General features: G+C 50.1%; 2 protein-coding genes across 4 annotated transcripts in view; both read left to right on the top strand.

Annotated features, from left to right (window-relative positions):
• RPRD2 (regulation of nuclear pre-mRNA domain containing 2) overlaps positions 1-3,161 on the top strand; it is a 102,253-nt gene extending 99,092 nt beyond the window's left edge. Inside the window, exons 11-12 of one of the 2 annotated variants that reach the window (XR_009865961.1) lie at positions 2,176-2,372; positions 3,106-3,161. The gene's annotated coding sequence lies outside the window, so the exon portion shown is untranslated. The remainder of the gene's footprint in view (positions 1-2,175; positions 2,373-3,105) is intronic. The other variant, XR_009865960.1, reaches the window with a different exon arrangement.
• On the top strand, positions 3,060-18,168 carry TARS2 (threonyl-tRNA synthetase 2, mitochondrial). 2 transcript variants are annotated; one of them, XM_062192182.1, is made up of 18 exons: positions 3,060-3,194; positions 3,794-3,990; positions 4,292-4,415; positions 7,068-7,192; positions 7,622-7,739; positions 7,864-7,928; positions 8,458-8,536; positions 9,391-9,537; positions 9,673-9,771; positions 10,043-10,260; positions 10,759-10,921; positions 11,121-11,258; positions 11,426-11,503; positions 14,825-14,925; positions 15,162-15,263; positions 15,437-15,509; positions 16,760-16,874; positions 17,771-18,168. In XM_062192182.1, the coding sequence occupies exons 1-18, from the start codon at positions 3,075-3,077 to the stop codon at positions 17,917-17,919; spliced, it is 2,211 nt and encodes a 736-aa protein (XP_062048166.1). In that variant the 5' UTR covers positions 3,060-3,074; the 3' UTR covers positions 17,920-18,168. The 2 variants fall into 2 exon arrangements, with proteins under 2 accessions (XP_062048166.1, XP_062048167.1); XM_062192183.1 differs by lacking the exon at positions 3,060-3,194 and adding an exon at positions 3,273-3,482.
• Positions 18,169-18,454: the final 286 nt, after the last annotated feature.

An 18,454-nucleotide genomic window follows, 5' to 3' on the forward strand; every position in this document is an offset into this window, starting at 1 on the left:
TCACCACCATCCCCCCCCCCCTCCCCCGCGGCTAGGAGTCCTTTAAACCTGACAGCACTCTGGGTGGCCAAGGTCAGTCAGTGTTGGTAAAGGCTGAATTTGAAATTTTGGTTATTGAGGAGCCAGCTTTACCTGTGTGCTTCCTTCTGTACATATGTCCAGCACCTCTCTTGTTTTTGTAGAGTACTTTGCTGTTTGTTTTTTACTTTAGCATGGAGACTAAATTGATGCTTCCTTGCACTGGCTCCTGTGTTTGGGGAGTTCCTTATTTTTCCCCTGGTCTCCACACAATCAGGATTAAGTGCAGGGGTCAGTGTCTCCTTTCTTTTCTCCAGACTCAAGAGATGCCTTGGGGGAAGGGAAATCATCAGAGAATTTTTCAGGTGTGCCTAAGGTTTTGTTCTCAAAGCCAAAATTCATTGTATACACCCCTGCCCTGGGCAGTCAGCAATTTTGGCTGGATTTTCTCTACCACTGCAGCATTTTAAAGTTAAAAGCTCAGTTCCATCCTAGATCTTCCAGTTATAATGCTAAGTCAAAACAATTTTAAGCAAATCTAACCTCAGTACCACCTGCTGTACCTTTCTAGCTATTTAGCTACTTTAGGCCTCAAAAGCATTTTAAGGCAGTGAGAAATACCTTCTATATTATCTTTCAAATTTCTCCTTTTTACTTCCAATATTCCCTACCTCCGGTGCAGGAAAATATGTAGACTTGGAGATATGCTGGTGATTGTATTGACAAATGGAAAAAGTATTTGGCCTTCACTGGGGAGTATTCCTTTTTTTTTTTTTTTTAAGATTTATTTATTTGAAAGGCAGAGAGAGAGTTTTCCATTTGCTGGTTCACTCCCAGATTGCCACAATGGCCGGAACTTTCTCCAGGTCTCCCACACAAGTGCAGGGGCCCAAGGAGTTGGGCCATCTTCTGCTTTCCCAGGCCACAGCAGAGAGCTGGGTCAGAAGTGGAGCAGCCAGGACTTGAACCGGTGCTCATATGGGATGCTGGCACTGCAGGCAGTAGCTTTACCCACTATGCCACAGTGCTGGCCCCTGGGAGTATTCTTATATATAACTCAAAGCTATAAAAAATACCTTCTCACCCAAGGCTTTAGCCAACTTGGATGTCTATTGTAAAAATGAGCCCTAAATTTGACTACAGGTCTAGCATTCCCTTTAGTGAGGATTCCCTGAAAATGTAACAGCATTTCCTTCCTGCTGCATTTTCTTTAACCTTAGACCAGTAGAGAAATGTTGGAAGAAGCCTCTTGGCTTTTTATTGGAGGCCGATGCTTCATCCTATGTTAAAGGGCTCTGACCACAAGTATCTGAGTCGTGCACCCAGAAAGGGTAAGGGTGCAGTATAAGGCATCATAGCGCCTGACCCCTGAGAGGCAGTACCACACCGCACAAACAATACAGGCTTTGGCTTCTCTGAAGCTTGTTTGCCATGTTAGCCTGGGATAGCTACTACTTAACAAGGTTCTAGGAATTAAATAAGATAGTGAAACCGTAGCACTAGAAACATAGTGGGTGTTTGCTGGTATTTTGGCAGGTGAGGGGGAGCAATAAGAGTTTAAGGATATTTCCCAGGCAGGTTAATGGGTTAAATTCCCTGAGGCTGAGACATTTGCGTGTCAGCAGAAGAACCTGTTAATTACTGAATATGCCTTAGCTAGTTCATGCTTGCTACAAGTGGTGGGACGGAGTCACTCTGACATTCCTTCTTCCTTCCACTGCAACACAAGTTACAGGTGATGTCGTTGATTGGCATCTCAGCACCCTGCTCAGTGCAATGCACACAGTACGCAGTCATCAATAATGTTTGAGGGATGAGTGTAGGGAGCTGCCGTCTCAGGGCATCCTGTTTATCCCACCATCCGGGAACTATCCCAATGAGAGGACAAGGTAGAACCATTAAAGCAAATGTATCCTTCGGAGCCTCGATCAATTCAGTGACTGTAATTTCAGTATTTAGTGAGCACCAGCAACCTTGATGCCTGCCATGAAACACTCCCTGTCTCTCAGTGCAGAGGCATGAGAAAAGTTCTACCTGTTATCACCCTTTCTGAATGCTATTTTAAAATTCTTAACTGCCTTCTCAACACACACACACACACACACACCAGTAATCTTCCTCTCCCACAGTCTTGTCTCGTCTCTCTCTTTATTTCAGGGTGTTAACATGTCAGAAGATGGAGCCAAGACCCAGAGCGGTGCCTGTGACTCAGATCAGCTACCCTCCCCAGACAGCACCTTCGGCCTTTCTGGAAACTAGATTAAACAGTTTTCTCTGACAGCTCTTCCTCCACAACCCTTGATTTCATCACCACTGAAACTTGAAAACCAGCTCTAAGCATCCCCACCCCCCAGGTGAGGGGACTTTCGGGAATTACTGAGCACCCTGAAGCTGCCCCAAGACCAGTCCCCTTTTAATAGTTTACAAGTATGGCTGTGTTTCCATTTTTCCTGTTTAAAATGAATCAAGATATACCTGGCCCTGGGTCCTATTTGCAACAAGGAGAGGGAAGGGAAGGAGTAAAGGAAGTTGCGAGCTGTGATGGAAATGAGAGGCAAAGCAGGAAGCAGAAGGCTAAGTCTAGTCTGACGCTCTTTCTAGGGCGAGGGAGGGTATGCTGGAAATGAACTCCATAACTAGACAAAGTAGAAGACTTGGGAGCCGGCATCAGACTACTGTTGGACCTTAAATCATTTACCTTCCCTGACATCAGATTCTTTATAAGACCCAAGGGCCTCTGAGGTCCCTCTTAAGCACCATGACTATGTAGAGACTTCCCAGAATTGACCTCTGTAGATTCTTTTCTGTTGCAAAAACTAATTGCTTGTATACCACTCACTGTGCTAGGTGATTTACATAAAACTAACCTTTACTGTTGGGAATCGGTCTATTATAATTTTGTAGATGAGAAACTTGAGGTTTAGAGAAATTCAACAATTTACCCAGAATCACGCAGTTCATGGCAGATCCAGGATTTACACTCGGTCTTTCAGGTCCCATTGGCTATGCTTACAACAGTTTTCTACCTGCCTAAAGGACTTTGTACTAAAAATTCTATGGTTAAAAGGAAATTACTACCACTTGCAGCCTTTTTGCTCCCACTCCCGCTCAAGAGTTTTCTGCCCGGGCGCTCAAAGCCGCAGGACAACAAAACGCCGCGGGTTTCCGGACTGCAGGTGTGTGTAACAGCTTCTGTCTTCCGGCCTGTCGGAACCAGTCAGCCGCTAGTCGCGCTGTATGGGGGCGTACTTCTTCGGAGTTCCTGGGGGTGGTGTCCTATTAGAGTGGCAGCTGCTGTAGCCAATAGGAAGGGACATTGTTGGACCAAAAGCCAATGAGGAATCTGGCTCAGGAGAAGGAGCGATAATCTGAGGATGAAGGTACCGATTTGAAGAAACATGGGGCTGTGTCAGAGATGGCGGCGGCTTCGGCTCCTAGGGTTACAAGCCTGTGGGCTACACACAGTACGTGAGATACCCAAGAGTTTCGAACCGCATTGGACCTAGCCTCACAGCACTTCTCCCTCCATCCCCGAGTCCCAGGACTGGGCTTCCTGACTAGCCCTAAACTCGCCATCTGCTTCTCTAGTCAGCGGCCAGGGGAACGCAGAGCCCTGTGGGCTCTGCAGAGCCTACGGCCCTGTGTCACCCAGTCCCCTTAAAGACTAGGGATTAGGACCAAGGCCGCTGAAATATCCCCTAGTCTCACCATCCCCGGTCCCAACAAGGGACGATGGGACCTGTGTTGCCTACTGCTAACCTGTCTTTCCCTCCAGGCAGCTGTGCCGACCCCACCACCCTGGTTGACAGAGAGGCTTGGCCTTTTTGAGGAGCTGTGGGCTGTTCAGGTAAAGAAGCTAGCAAGCATGGCACAGAAGGAATCCAGGACTATTAAAATATCGCTTCCTGGAGGACAGAAAGTGGATGCGGTAGCTTGGAACACAACCCCTTACCAGCTTGCGCGGCAGATCAGGTACCAGGCCCTTCCTGTGCCTACAAGGATTACCCTCTGCCCTTACTACCTCTGTGCGCGAGCAGGGAAAGAACGCGGTCGTGCTCCTGTTTCATCCCTATCAACGTGATCTTCCCTGAGGATTTGTTTTAGCAGCGCTGGTGTCAGAATCTCTGCCTGTCCTCTGTTGTCTATTGGGGAAAGAAATGATAGTTTAACTCCTCTCCCTTTTGCAAGTGTTGGGTTCCTGAGCGGTTAGTCCCAGTTTCCCCTGTGGATTGTCACCCTGTCTTTCTCTTCATCTTCACCTGCACTGCTGAAGTTCTACGCTGGCAGACACTGCAGTGGCGGCTCAAGTAAACGGAGAACTGTACGATCTGGAGCGGCCCTTGGAGACGGATTCTGACCTCAGATTGCTAACATTCGATTCCCCAGAGGGCAAAGCGGTAAGTTATCTTCTTTATTAGGAATATAGGGCTACTGAGCTAAGAGATACTTAGGCAAGAAATTCTAATGTTTGTTTCTTTTGCCTCAATTTCTCCACTTGCTTTTGGGGGGAAAACCTACTACTGACTGGTATATTTTAACTGTTCCTGCCTAAGCTGGAAATTTAAGCAAACATTTGTGCTAGGGAAAGGGAGAGAGAATAAGTTGAAAACAAAAATATAATTTGCCAATTCCGCCTGCCTCGATATTGAGCACATACATTATAAGTCATCCTTACTACACATTTAATTCTTTTTTTTTAAAGGATTTTATTATGTATTTATTTGAGAGGTTGAGTTACAGACAGTGAGAGGGAGAGACAGAGAGAAAGGTCTTCCTCCCGTTGGTTCACTCTTCAGATGTCCGCAACAGCCAGAGCTGCGCCGATCCAAAGCCAGGACCCAGGAGCTTCTTCCTGGTCTCCCATGTGGGTGCAGGGGCCCAAGGACTTGGGCCATCTTCTACTGCTTTCCCAGGCCACAGCAGAGAGCTGGCTTGAAAGAGGAGCTGCTGGGACTAGAACTGGTGCCCATATGGGATGCCAGTGCCGCAGGCGGAGGATTAACTTATTATGCCATGGCGCCAGCCCCACTACACATTTAATTCTAACATGGCTTCCACAACCAAGCACACAACCTGACCATCTCCCCACTTTGTCCTTTTCTTGTCAATTCAGGTAACAAAGATCTTGTCAATACAGATCCAGGAAACATGGAGTTCTCTTGTCATTTGTGTATAGATAGTGACCAAATCCTAGAGGAGTGCTTGTATCATACTAGGTTCCTGGGTTACAAAGAAAAATAGAATTAAAAAACCAAATGGATTTCTAAAGAACCCCTGTCTTAAAGAAAGAGATTTTGAGATCGGCACTGTGGCACAACAGGTTAAGCCACCGCTTATAACACCACTTATAACTGCTCCCTGCTAATGCACCTGGAACACAATGGAAGATAGCTCCTGACACCTACATGGAAGACCTGGATGGAGTTCCAGGTCCTGCTCTTTTTTTTTTTTCTTTTTCTTTCTTTTTTTTTTTTTTGACAGGCAGAGTGGACAGAGAGAAAGGTCTTCCTTTTACCATTAGTTCACCCTCCAGTGACCGCTGCGGCTGGCACGCTGCGACCGGCGCACCACACTGATCCGAAGCCAGGAGCCAGGTGCTTCTCCTGGTCTCCCATGCAGGTGCAGGGCCCAAGGACTTGGGCCATCCTCCACTGCTTTCCCAGGCCGCAGCAGAGAGCTAGACTGGAAGAGGGGCAGCCAGAACAGAATCTGGCTCCCCGACCAGAACCCGGGGTGCCGGTGCCGGAGGCAGAGGATTAGCCTATTGAGCCATGGCGCTGGCCTTTTTTTTTTTTTTTTTTTTTTCCCAGCTTTTTAGTTTTTTATTTCATTCATTTATTTGAAAGACAGAGAGAGAGAGAGGTTTTCCATCTGCTGATTCACTCCCCAGATGGCCATAATGGCCAGAGCTCTGCCAGTCTGAAGCCAGGAGCTTATTCTGGGTCCCCACACAGGTTGCAGGGGCCCAAGGGCTTGGGCCATCTTCTACTGCTTTCCCAGGCCAAGCAGAGAGCTGTATCAGAAGTGGAACGGCTGGAACTCAAACCAGCGCCCATGTGGGTTGCCAGCACTGCAGGCGGTAGCTTTACCTGCTGCACCACAGCGCCAACCTCGAGGCTCCTGCTTTTCACCCAACCCAGCCCTGGTGGTTGTAGCCATTTGGGGCGTGAATCAGCAGATGGAGGATCTCAGTCTCTCTCTCTCTTACTCTCCCTTTCAAATAATTTTTTTTTTTTTTTTTTTTTTTTTTTTTTTAAGAAAAGATAGTTTACTGGGGCCAGCTCTGTGGTGCAGCGGGTTAAAGCCCTGGCCTAAAGTGCTGGCATCCTATATGGGCACCGGTTCAAGACCTGGCTGCTCCACTTCCAACCCAACTCTCTCGTATGGCCTGGGAAAGCAGAAGATGGCCCAAGTGCTTGGGCCCCTGCACCCACATGGGAGACCCAGAGGAAGTTCCTGGCTCCTGGCTCCTGGCTCCTGGCTTCGGATCAACGAAGCTCCGGCCATTGTGGCAAATTAGGTAGTGAACCAGCAGATGGAAGACCTTGCTCGCTCGCTCTCACTCTCACTCTCACTCACTCTCTCTGCCTCTCCTTCTTTCTATGTAACTCTGACTTTCAAATAAATAAATCAATCTTAAAAAAAAAAAAAAAAGACAGTTTACTGAAACCCTGGAAGATTATAGGAGCAACCAAAGAAGACTGGTGGCCTCCTACTTCAGTTTTCCAGTTCTGTTTTCGGGTAATGGGAAGCAACACACATCGAAGGGTGGGGCTGGTGCTTTTGTTCAATGAAAGAAGAAAGGACCCGAGCCTCCTGCATTCTTTTCTACTCGGTCTTTGTTTTTCCTTTTAACCATTTTTGCTGCTCAGTGCTCAGTGCTCAGTGCTCAGTGCTCAGTGGTCATTCTCAAAGTGTAGGTTCTCCGTTTTGTGGAGGTGGTGCGTCCTGGAAGGACTGTTCTGGTGTTCCCATCAGCCTTTCTGAAGAAAGGGTCAGAGATGTAGTCACTAAGTAGGAAACTCATGAATTCCTTTTTGTGAATCCAGGTGTTCTGGCACTCCAGCACCCATGTCCTGGGGGCAGCTGCAGAACAGTTCCTGGGTGCTGTTCTTTGCCGAGGCCCAAGTACTGAATGTGGCTTTTACCATGATTTCTTCCTGGGCAAGGAGCGGTGAGTAGTGTAAGGAAGGAGGAGAGTGATTCTGTGTGGTTTCTATAGTTTGGAGGACAAAGCTGGGGGAGGCCCCTCTCAAGCCTCAGCCATCACGTTGGTGCCACCTTCTCCATGGTGCCCTGTGTGAGTCCCTCCTCTTCTGTCTTAGCTGGACCTGAAAGTTACCTTCTCCAGCCTCCATCAGTCCTGCACACTTTACTTCCCGCCGTTGCTATTGTTCTAATTTTATCTACCCAGATTTCCTGCACTCAACTTTGGTCTTCCTCTGTAGAGCTTCTCCTCCAGTTCTACAATCTGTACCTGAATTCTCTCTCACGTTTTCTCTGGGTTTGTCTGACTTTGCCAGTACTTCAGGACTTTTCCTGGAGGTGTCACCAGGTGATGTTTCTTAAGAGGCTGCAAGCCAGCCAACTCTGCTCTTGGCAGGACAGTCCAGGGCTCTGAGCTGCCTGTTTTGGAGCGAATTTGCCAGGAATTTGCCGCCAGTGCTCAGCCTTTTCGGAGGCTGGAAGCTTCCCGGGATCAGCTCCGCCAGCTCTTCAAGGTGAGGTGGAGATGCATGATTTTAGGCGGAAGATCCAGAGGCCGGAGGGAAACGGTGGCTTTCTCCCAAGATGTCTTTGTGGGAATAGACATTTGTCTTCATTCTGCTTTCTGCCACCTTCCAGGACAACCCCTTCAAGCTTCATGTGATTGAGGAGAAAGTAACAGGTCCGACAGCAACAGTGTACGGGTGAGAGTTGTCAAGATTAAGGGAAATGAGGGTTGGCTTTGCGGCACAGCAGGTTTGCTGGTTCGAGTCCTGGCTGCTCCACTTCCGATCCAGCTCCCAGCTAATGTGCCTGGGAAAGCAGCAGATGGCCCAAGTATATGGACCCCTGCCATCCATGTAGGAGACCTGGATGGAGTTCCAGGCTCCTGGCTTCAGCCAGGCCATTGGAGCCATTTGGGGATGGAAAATCTCTTTTGCTCTGGCTCTCCCTCTCTTTGTCACTGTGCCTTTCAAATAAATAGAAATAAATTTCGAAAAGATTAAGGGAAGTGGGGAGGCTGGGGGTGGGGGGCACTAAAGCAGTCAAAACAGACGTAAGGGAAGAAAGAGAAAAGGTAGTCTTGCTCCAGAAGGAGAAATGGGCACAGAATTGATTTATTTCTGTCTTTGCTTACTCTGTAGAACAGTAAGTCAAGTAAAGGCCATGAGAGGGAGAAAACTAGAGACTCGAGAATCTGGAAACAACCAACCAGCCCCTTCCTTTTCCCAGGTGTGGCACGTTGGTTGATCTCTGCCGGGGCCCCCACCTTCGGCATACGGGACAGATCGGAGAACTGAAGCTGCTGACGGTCAGTGATGAGGCCACAGTTAGGTTGGGCCTCCTGTTTTCACTGCAGTGAGCAGGGGCATGAGAAGGACGTCCTCTCAGGCCCCCCTCTACTCCGATAGCTAAGGAGAGAATCCAGAAGGAGCAAGATACTTAGTTCCTAGTTCTACAAACCCCCAGTTTGATGGCAGGTACTGAACACTCTGCCAGCCAGGTGGAGTCCCCTAGACTGATGTCAGTGCTAAGGGAGACGGAGCAGGAGGGCGGAGGCGGCATCTATAAAACAAGGCTTTTTCCTGTCTTACCGGTAAATCCACATCAAAGTGGCAATAAAAACCAAATAATATGGGAGAAAGTGTTTAAAGGAGAGTGCTGTAAAGTGCAGGCTGTTTCCTATTAGTCCTGTTGTTAACGGAAGGAGCAAGCCGAGGCATTTGGATTTCATGTGGCCAAGGATAGGATATGATGTAGAAGATTTTGATTGTTTCACCTGCTGTCTGGGATAGTGATAGGGGGATGGACAGACTGACACTTGACTAGAGCTTAGGGTTAGTCCCCAATGCAGTCACTGACTGGGGGGAGGGAACTAAGTATGGGGTACTGGTAGGGCGGTGGTAATGAGTATGGGAACAAAAGGAGGTGACAAGCTGAGGTGTGGCTTATGTAGGCATCAAGAGTCAGACAATGCCAGGGTTGTGAATGTGGCCAGGATAGGTCTCACTCATCCTGCTAGTGGTGACACTGGGAAACCAGTGAGAGAGATGAGGTGGCCTGTCCGTGCTGTTTACACGGAAAGCATTGTGTGAGGCCTGAAAGAGAAGTCGGGTGCCTCTAGTGCTCCTCATGTTCCTTTGGATTCCCTCTGTCCTCCCACAGAACTCGTCCTCCTTATGGAGGTCTTCGGGGCTCCCAGAAACACTGCAGAGGGTGTCAGGGATTTCCTTCCCCACCACAGCATTGCTGAGGGCCTGGGAGGCGTGGAGGGAGCAAGCAGAGTTGCGGGACCATCGGCGCATTGGGAAGGTAGGGCGATGGGGAGAGAGGAGGGATGGTGAGGAGGGTTGAGAGCGTTGTGAAGTTGGAAGCAGATGGAGCTGAACAGACTGAGCAGCTCTGCCTTCTGCCCTTTGAAGTGACCACCACCATCCCTGACCCCAGGAACAGGAGCTCTTCTTCTTCCATGAACTCAGCCCCGGGAGCTGCTTCTTCCTGCCACGAGGGACAAGGGTGTATAATGCACTGGTGGCTTTTATCAGGGTAAGAGGGGCCCAAGTCCGAGGGGAAAGAAGACCAGAGAGGACTGAGGGTCTAAGAGAAGCCAAGGCGTTTGAGTTAAAAGATGGGGATTGGAAGTGTGGCCATAAAATACTGAGTGTGACCTTTAGCCAAGTGCTACAGCTGAGAGTTCTGCAGCGGTATGTAATCCGCTGTGGCTGTGATTGGCCTGAGCCCCGGGAGAATCACAGCTGCCGCCCTGCCTGCTCTCCTTCCAGCCACCCTGACTTCCACGTCTGACCCTTCTCTCCAGGCTGAGTATGCCCACCGAGGTTTCTCGGAAGTGAAAACCCCCACACTGTTTTCTACAAAACTCTGGGAAAAGTCAGGGCACTGGGAGCATTATAAGGAAGACATGTTTGCCTTGCAACCCTCGGACTCTGACAGCTCCGCCTGCTCCCAGAGTGACCACCCTACCAGGCGACCCCCCGACACACTCGCCCTCAAGCCCATGAACTGCCCTGCACACTGGTGAGCTGGGAGCCAGGAGTCCTGGCTGCTCCTAGGTTTAGGGGTTACAGTCGGGTTGCTAAATATTAAGTCACAGAAAGAGTATTGCACTGCTTGGTTTGAATCTTGAATCTGCCCTCTGTAACCATGTGAGTTTGGGGAAGCTGTGGTACCTCTTTAGGTCCCAATCTCCTTAACATATAATGTCAGGGATTTGGGTTACTCCCTAACATTCCTCTTTGAGCTCAGTACCCACCACAGAACAGGGGTGCAATAAATCAGATTAGCTTCTGTGTTACTAAGAAATTCATTTTTGAGCCAGGCAGGGCCTAGACTGCAGTGGATGGGTACAGTAGATGGGATTGACAGGGCTCAGTGGGGGACCTGCCGTGGTGGAAAGGGTATTAACTGATGCCGTAGAGAAAACAGGCAAGCAGATTGCCAGGGGGTTAAGGGGTGGGCAAGCTTCAGCGACTGGTTCCCCCTGTAGCCCTGATCGCTCCCTCACCCCCACCTCAGCCTGATGTTCGCCCACCGGCCCAGATCCTGGAGGGAGCTGCCCCTGCGACTGGCAGACTTTGGGGCCCTGCACCGGGCCGAGGCCTCTGGCAGCCTGGGGGGACTGACGCGGCTGCGGTGCTTCCAGCAGGACGATGCTCACATCTTCTGTGCACCAGATCAGGTGGCTCTGCCCCATTCCCACCGTAGCTTCTGTAAATCTCTAAGGCACCCTGCAACCTGCCTGTGTATCCCCAAAATCCCCGACCTCCACTTGCTTGCTGTCTGTACTGCACTCCAGCTGCATCCTGACACCTCTCTTTTTGCCCTCTCTTCCCCCCAGACTACAACATGGCTCACCCACACTTATTTCTTACCCCCAGCTGGAGGCAGAGATCTACGGCTGTCTTGATTTTCTCCGTTCTGTCTATGCTGTCCTGGGCTTCTCTTTCCACCTGGCACTGTCCACTCGACCATCTGGCTTCCTGGGGGAGCCTTGCCTTTGGGACCAGGCTGAGCAGGTGAGTAGGAGCTGGGGAAACACAGGCAGATAAACCACTCTCCAGTGGAAGGTGGTGGTCCTCAGAGGTACATGCTCAGGGGGTCGTTTGCTGGGGCTTGGAGGGCTGTGTCACTCTCAGCGTCTGAGGTGATCTGGATCTGCTCTCCTGCCTCATTCCTTCTAAAGCTCCTCCAACAGTCCCTGGAGGCATTCGGAGAACCCTGGGACCTCAGCCCCGGAGATGGCGCCTTCTATGGGCCTAAGGTGAGCTGGGAGCCCTGGTTTTGGTTTTATTTACTCATTTTCTATTTCATTTTACTAAATGTCTACTGCATGCAAAGAAATATTTTTAAACTTGTGTAGGGCATAAAGAACAGTAATTTCCAATACTTGTGAGACTTGCATTCTCATGAGGGCAATGGAAGACTGATCAGCCATGTCAGACCTTGGATCCAAGCTGTGTTATAGATAGTAACAGCAAGTTCAAGGGCTTCACGTTACTTGGGAGGTCAGGAAGGGCTGCCTGCATCTTAATAATTGTTGGTCAAAGTTAAGAAGTGTTGGGGCCAGTGCTGTGGTGAAGCGAGTAAAGCCACTGCCTGCAGTGCCAGCATCCCATATGGGTGCCACTTCGAGTCCCAGCTGTGCCACTTTGTATCCAGCTCTGTGCTGATGTGTCTGAGAAAGCAGTCCAAGCCCTTGGATCCCTGCACCTGTGTGGGAGACCTGGAAGAAGCTTCAGGCTCCTGGCTTTGGATCGGTGTGGCTCTGGCTATTGCAGCCATTTAGGGAGTGAACCAGTGGATGGAAGACCTCTCTCTCTCTGCTTCTGCCTCTGCCTCTGCCTCTCTGTAGCTCTGCCTTCCAAACAATAAAATAAATCTTATATTAAAAAAAAAAAGTTGGCCGGCGCTGTGGCTTAACAGGCTAATCCTCCGCCTTGCAGCACCGGCACACCGGGTTCTAGTCCCGGTCGGGGCACCGATCCTGTCCCGGTTGCCCCTCTTCCAGGCCAGCTCTCTGCTGTGGCCAGGGAGTGCAGTGGAGGATGGCCCAAGTGCTTGGGCCCTGTACCCCATGGGAGACCAGGAGAAGCACCTGGCTCCTGCCATCAGAACAGCGCGGTGCGCCGGCCGCAGCGCGCCTACCGCGGCGGCCATTGGAGGGTGAACCAATGGCAAAAAGGAAGACCTTTCTCTCTGTCTCCCTCTACTGTCCACTCTGCCTGTCAAAAATTAAAAAAAAAAAAAGTTGAGTGTTTTAGGAGAGAACAGGGTAGGCAGAGGGTAAGGTTGAAAACGTGTAGCAAGTTGGAATAAATGAAAAGTCACGATGAAAATGACTGAAAAATATCTAATGGGTTCAATAAAAAGGTTGTTCAGTCTTGAAGGCTTTATTTATTTGAAGTGTGACAGAGAGAGATAGCCAGAGAGATGTGCCATCTGCTGGTTCACCCCCCAATTTCTCACAATAGCCAGGACTGAGAAAGGCCAAAACAAGAAGCCGTGAACTCCATCCGGGTCTCCCTCACGGGTGGCGGGAACCGACATAGTTGCATCTGCTGCCTCCCAGATGCGTTAGCAGGAAGCTGGGTTGGAAGCAGTGGAGCTGGGACTCAAACCAGCCATTCTGAAATTGAATGCAGGCATCCGAAATGGCAGCTGGACTGTCACACCTACCCCAAGCTGTTAGATGTTGAAGAACCATTTTTGGTAAAGTGAGGCCCTGGGGATGGAGTCAGACAGAAGTAAATGTGTACCCATAACTTTTCGAAGAATTTTTGGCCTTTTTTTTTTTTTAAGATTTATTATTTATTTGAAAGGTGGAAGGAGAGACAAAAAAAAGAAACCTTCCATTTGCTGGTTCACTCTGCAGATGGTTACAGTTTCTAGATCTGGTCCAGGCCAAAGCCAGGAACCTGGAACTCCATCCTGGTCTCCCACAACGGTGGCAAGGGCCCAGGCCCTTGGGCCATCTTCCACAGGTTTCCCAGGTAGCTGGATCGGAAACATAGCAGCTGGGACTCAAACCCACCTCCAGTATGGGCTGCCAGCATCACAGGCAGCAGCTTATCCCTCTGCCACAACACCAGCCCCAGAATTTTGACGCTCTTTATAAAGACAAAGGAAAGTAAGGTGTAGGTGGTCAAGAGAGATTTCGCGATGGGAGAAAGCTGGGAATGTGCAGATGCTCTGATGAGAGGAGCTCTCTGAGGAGAGCAGAAGGCAGAAGAGAAGAGCTTACAGGAGAAGGAATTGGGGAGCTTGGGCTGGGACCCAGAGCTATGCATGGAAGGAACCACCTTTGCCATTGCACCAGGGCGGGAGGAAGGGCTGAGGGTAGGTAGATGTACAGAGGTTTATAGGAGTGGTGACAGAAAGTTAAGCATTTTTCCCATCCCATAATATCAGTTGTCTGAATTCTTCATTGAGATAGGAGGCAGAATCACTTGCTGAGACAAGAGTGGTAGAGAGGAGAGTTGTCATTGAGGAGGTTGAAGAGAAAGATTATTCAAAAACTATCACATGAACCATGTAGCCAAAACCATTTGGGTGCTCAGTAGCTGCTACACAGCGTGCTGGGATCACTTGCTCAGGTACCACGTGTACTGTTCATTTTTAGCTCCCAAATGTCTGTCTGAGCACAAGGTTATTTATTTAGCTGCTCAATAAGTAGTTGGTAAATGGAAATATTGAATAATGAAAATGAATTTTATTTATTTTTATCACTAATACAAGGCAAGGAAAATATTTTTCGGTTACTGAGAAGAAAAAAATTCAGAAAGGTTAAACAATGTACTCAAGGTTATAGAGGAAGCAGTCAGTGATACAGTGTGTATTCTGTGAAATTGACCTAATTAATTGTTTGCTAAGAGACAAAAGAGAAAGCATGAAAATCCCTGAGGAGAACAGGGCAGAGAGCTGATGCGGGCAGCCAGAGGATTGCTGGCAGCAGCCGGGAACCTGCTGAGTCTCAAGACAGCGAGCAACTTCCTTGGTGGCATTGCTCTCTGCCTTCTCATGTGTGTGGTCTGTGACAAGTTGGGCAACACTAATTCTGTTGCAGGACCAAGGAGCTAGAAAGCTAAGGTGTCAGGTTCTGGGGTCAGGTTTGGCCATGTGAATGTGACAGGAGAACAATGAATGTTACAAGGGAACCAGAGAGTGCTCCCAGCTTCTGGGTAGAGAAGCAAAGGGAGGGGGGCCTGTGGATGGGGAGCATAAAGCAGAGCTAAGGAACTTCTGTGCTGAAGAGCCAGGCTGTGCGACAGTAATCAGGGCCGAGCGTTTGATGGATGTCTCTGAGCTGCAGGCACTGGGGGAAGACTACAGGGCGAAGTGGGTGGCTGTAGTGTGGGTGGCAGTGAGGGTCTCTAAAATGAGGCACTCATGGAATTGAGAGGTTAGGATGTGGACCCCTACTATTAAAACACCACTGTTGGGTTAGGAGAGCTACTCAGACTGAGGTGTGAAGGAGCTGGGTCACGTGATTCTCCAAATAGCCTGGGATGCACCTAGGTGGGTGGACGAGTGAGGTGGCACGAGTCATGGTCCTGGTTTCTCTCCTGCCCCTCTGTCTCCTCAGATTGATGTGCACCTTCGAGATGCCCTGGGTCGACCCCATCAGTGTGGGACAATCCAGCTTGACTTCCAGCTGCCCCTGAGATTTGACCTCCAGTATAAGGGGTACAGAACCTTGCCCATCCCCCTTTCCCTGGACAGCCCATGGAACAGGGGAACAGCTCCCCCTCCCCCTTGGACCCTAAAAACTAAACCAAATCCTTCACACCCTCTGCTGCCAAAGCTGAACATTGTTGTTTTTGTTTTTTTGGGCTGAACATTTTTGGAAAACTGGAAGGTGATCTTGAGTGCACAGTGTGTGACGCATCTGCCATTGTGTCTGTCCCCCTTTTCCCCCCAAGGCAGGCAGGCACCCTGGAGCGTCCAGTCCTCATTCACCGAGCAGTGCTCGGTTCTGTGGAAAGACTGCTGGGAGTTCTAGCAGAAAGCTGTGGAGGAAAATGGTGAGCGCTCTGACCCTGGTGTCTGTCACGGCCCTCACAGCAGAGCTCACGTCCAGATCCTGTCTCCCTTCTTAGCTCAGCCTCAGTTTCCTTCTCGGACCTGCTCCCTGCGGCCACAATTCTGACTAGAGCAGAAATGAATAATTGTCCCACCTCTGTTTTCTCTCAACCAGGCCACTGTGGCTGTCCCCGTTTCAAGTGGCGGTCATCCCGGTGGGGACCGAGCAGGAGGAATACGCTAGGGAGGTGAGGAGCTGAGGGGGGCGAGGGAGGGGCAAAGCAGGAAGTCTGGTGCCTGACACGAGGCAGGAAGAGGCAGGACGGGAGCCGCAGAGCTGGGCTTCAGTTGCAGCTGCGCAGTATGCTGGAAATGCTGCAGCTACAAAAATGAGACTGAACTCTGCCTTGTAGAAATGTGTGGACGTTAAACACAATCTAATGTTGCTGCTGCCATCAGAGCTTTTGGCACAAAAGTGAACCTGGGTAAATGTTGGCTTGTTTTTCCATCCCTTTTTTAAAAGATTGATTTATTTATTTGAAAAGCAAAGTGATAGAGGGTCATACAGAGAGAGAAAGAGATCTTCCATCCACTGGTTCATTCCCCAAATGGTTGCAACAGCCAAGGCTAGACCAAAGCCAAGAGTCCGGAACTCTGTCCCGGCCTAACCAGCTGAGTGGCAGGGGCCCAAGTACTTGGACCATCATTTGCTGGCCTCCCAGACACATCAGCCGGAAGCTGGGTTAGAAGCAGATCAGCTGGGACTCTAACCAGTGCTCTGATATGGGATGCTGATGTCCCGAGTGGCAGCACCAGCCCATTTTTCCTTTCTAAAGAGAATTGAGAATATGGACGGGGGCCAGCACTGTGGCGTAGCGGGTTAAAGCCCTGACCTGAAGCACCGGCATCCCACATGGGTGCCAGTTCTAGTCCCGGCTGCTCCTCTTCTGATCCAGCTCTATGCTATGGCCTGGGAAAGCAGTGGAAGATGGCCCAAGTCCTTGGGCTCCTGCACCCACACAGGAGACCTGGAAAAAGCTCCTGGCTCCTGGCTCCTGGCTCCTGGCTCCTGGCTTCGGATCGGCGCAGCTTCGGCCATTGCAGCCATCTGGGGAGTGAACCAGCAGATGGAAGACCTCTCTCTCTGTCTCTACCTCTCTCTGTAACTCTGTCTTTCAAATAAATAAAATAAATCTTTAAAAAAAAAAGAGAGAGAATATGGACAATACCAGAGTTGAGCAGCCAGTCAGGTAGAAGAGTAGCTAGAAGCAGGCAAAAGCCAGGGAATGACTGGGGGCTTATCTCCCATAGGAGGCAGGCAAAAAGTTGGGGGGTGAAGTGGAGGCCTCGGCATAGAGGTGAGGTAAATAGAGAATAGAGGTTATCAGGAAGAACTGGGGATGTGGGACGGATGGAGGTGGAGATGAGCAGTACCTGGCTGTTCTGGCTCTTTAACTTTACCTTAAATTAACCTCCTGGCATCAAACCTCTGTCCCAGGTACAACAGACCCTGCAGGCTGCAGGACTGGCCAGCGACCTGGACGCTGACCCTGGCCTGACCCTCAGTCGGAGAATCCGTCGGGCCCAGCTTGCCCACTACAATTTCCAGTTTGGTGAGAGGGCCGGCCAGGGCTTCAGAGCCCCGGGTTCTGCCACCTGCCCTTTGCAGTCCTTCTTTTGAGGCTGTTGAGTTTGGTTAGCTGCATATTTGGATTATCCAGGGCTCACTAGCTGTATAGGAAGCTGACTCATTTGGGCCGTGGGTTCCCTCACACCACCACTGCCACCACCTCTGACCCTGAGCACAGTTGTCCTATTACTAACTCCACCCTGGCCCTTGGTGTCTGTTCAGGTAGTTAACCACGGCACACAGGAGGGAAAGGGAGAGCACTGGCTAACAAGGCTGTAATTAATTAGCCTTGTTTCTCCAGACCTGGATGGAGACCTCCTTGAGGGATGAGGAGAAAGACCTTCAGGAGAACATTCTAGCACGGCCTCGCTCCTGCTGTTTTCAGGGTCCAGAGTTTTGCCTTAAAGGCAAGGAACAGAAACTCCCCAGGCAGATTACCTGATTCTCTAGTTTTACACACACACACCCCCCACACCCCACCTGCCAGCACCTAGAGCAAGCTGTTCGGCATTTGCTTCTGTGTGTTCCACCCTGCCATGGGCCCTCCCTCTAATGCCTCCCCTACCCATTCACGCACACACAGTTTCTCTCCGAATCTGCTTCTCGATCTGTTTGTCTTTCTCCTACTGAATCTAGTATTTTTGGCCCATGGCCTCCCGCCCAGAAATGATAAGGAGTAAAGACAAGCATTTCCTTATCTTCTCAGGATGAGCAGTAGACAAGAGCAGGCTAAATATAGCCGGTCTTTGAATCTGCCAGGGCTGTGCTCCCACCCTTCCTAAAGATTTGGGTCTTTTAAGTTTTTGCATAGCAAAAGGAAATAACCCATGTGGATGAATTTACCCTGAAATTTGCAAACCTCCCTTCCTCTTCCTGCAGTGGTTGGCCGGAAAGAGCAAAGTAACAGGACAGTGAATGTTCGGACACGAGATAATCAGCGACTCGGTGAGCGAGGTCTCGCTGAGGCCACGAGGCGGCTGCTGGAGCTGCAGAATGCCAGGCTCCCGAATGCTGAAGACATTTTCTGAGCCTTTGTGCGGAGATGAGACAGAGACCTGTGGGAGCCATCAGCCTCCCTGGACAGGAGAGCGCCTGACCCCGTTGAGAGCCAGGAGTCCCCTAGGAGCCTCAGAACTGGGTGTGTGCTCTCAAGAACAGAGACGTGATTTGGGGACCTCACAGTGACTTGGGGAAGAAAGCTGGGGTTATTTGGGTATGAGGAGAAAAACTAAAAAATAAATAAATAAACTGGAAACCACTGGCTGTCTTCATCTGACTCCTGAGGGGCATAGAAGGGCCAGGCCAGGAGCTCCCTCCGAGAGCTTTCCTGTTCCCTCTGGCAAAGGCTGTCTGATCCCAGTGTGGGGGTGGAGAAACTGAGGCACAGGCCGAGGGCTCCCCATGAGTCTCTGAATCAGTTTCTCTTGGGGTCATCACAGTGCTCCCTTCCCATCAGCCCATTCTCCATCCTCTGAGAAGGCTTCAGGATGAGTTTGGGAGGAGCCACAGCCAGAGGAGGAGCCACTGGGACTGAGTCATGGCAGGAAACTGAGGAGGGCGGGA

This window comes from Lepus europaeus, chromosome 5 (assembly GCF_033115175.1).
Source record: "Lepus europaeus isolate LE1 chromosome 5, mLepTim1.pri, whole genome shotgun sequence".
Lineage (NCBI taxonomy): Eukaryota > Metazoa > Chordata > Mammalia > Lagomorpha > Leporidae > Lepus > Lepus europaeus.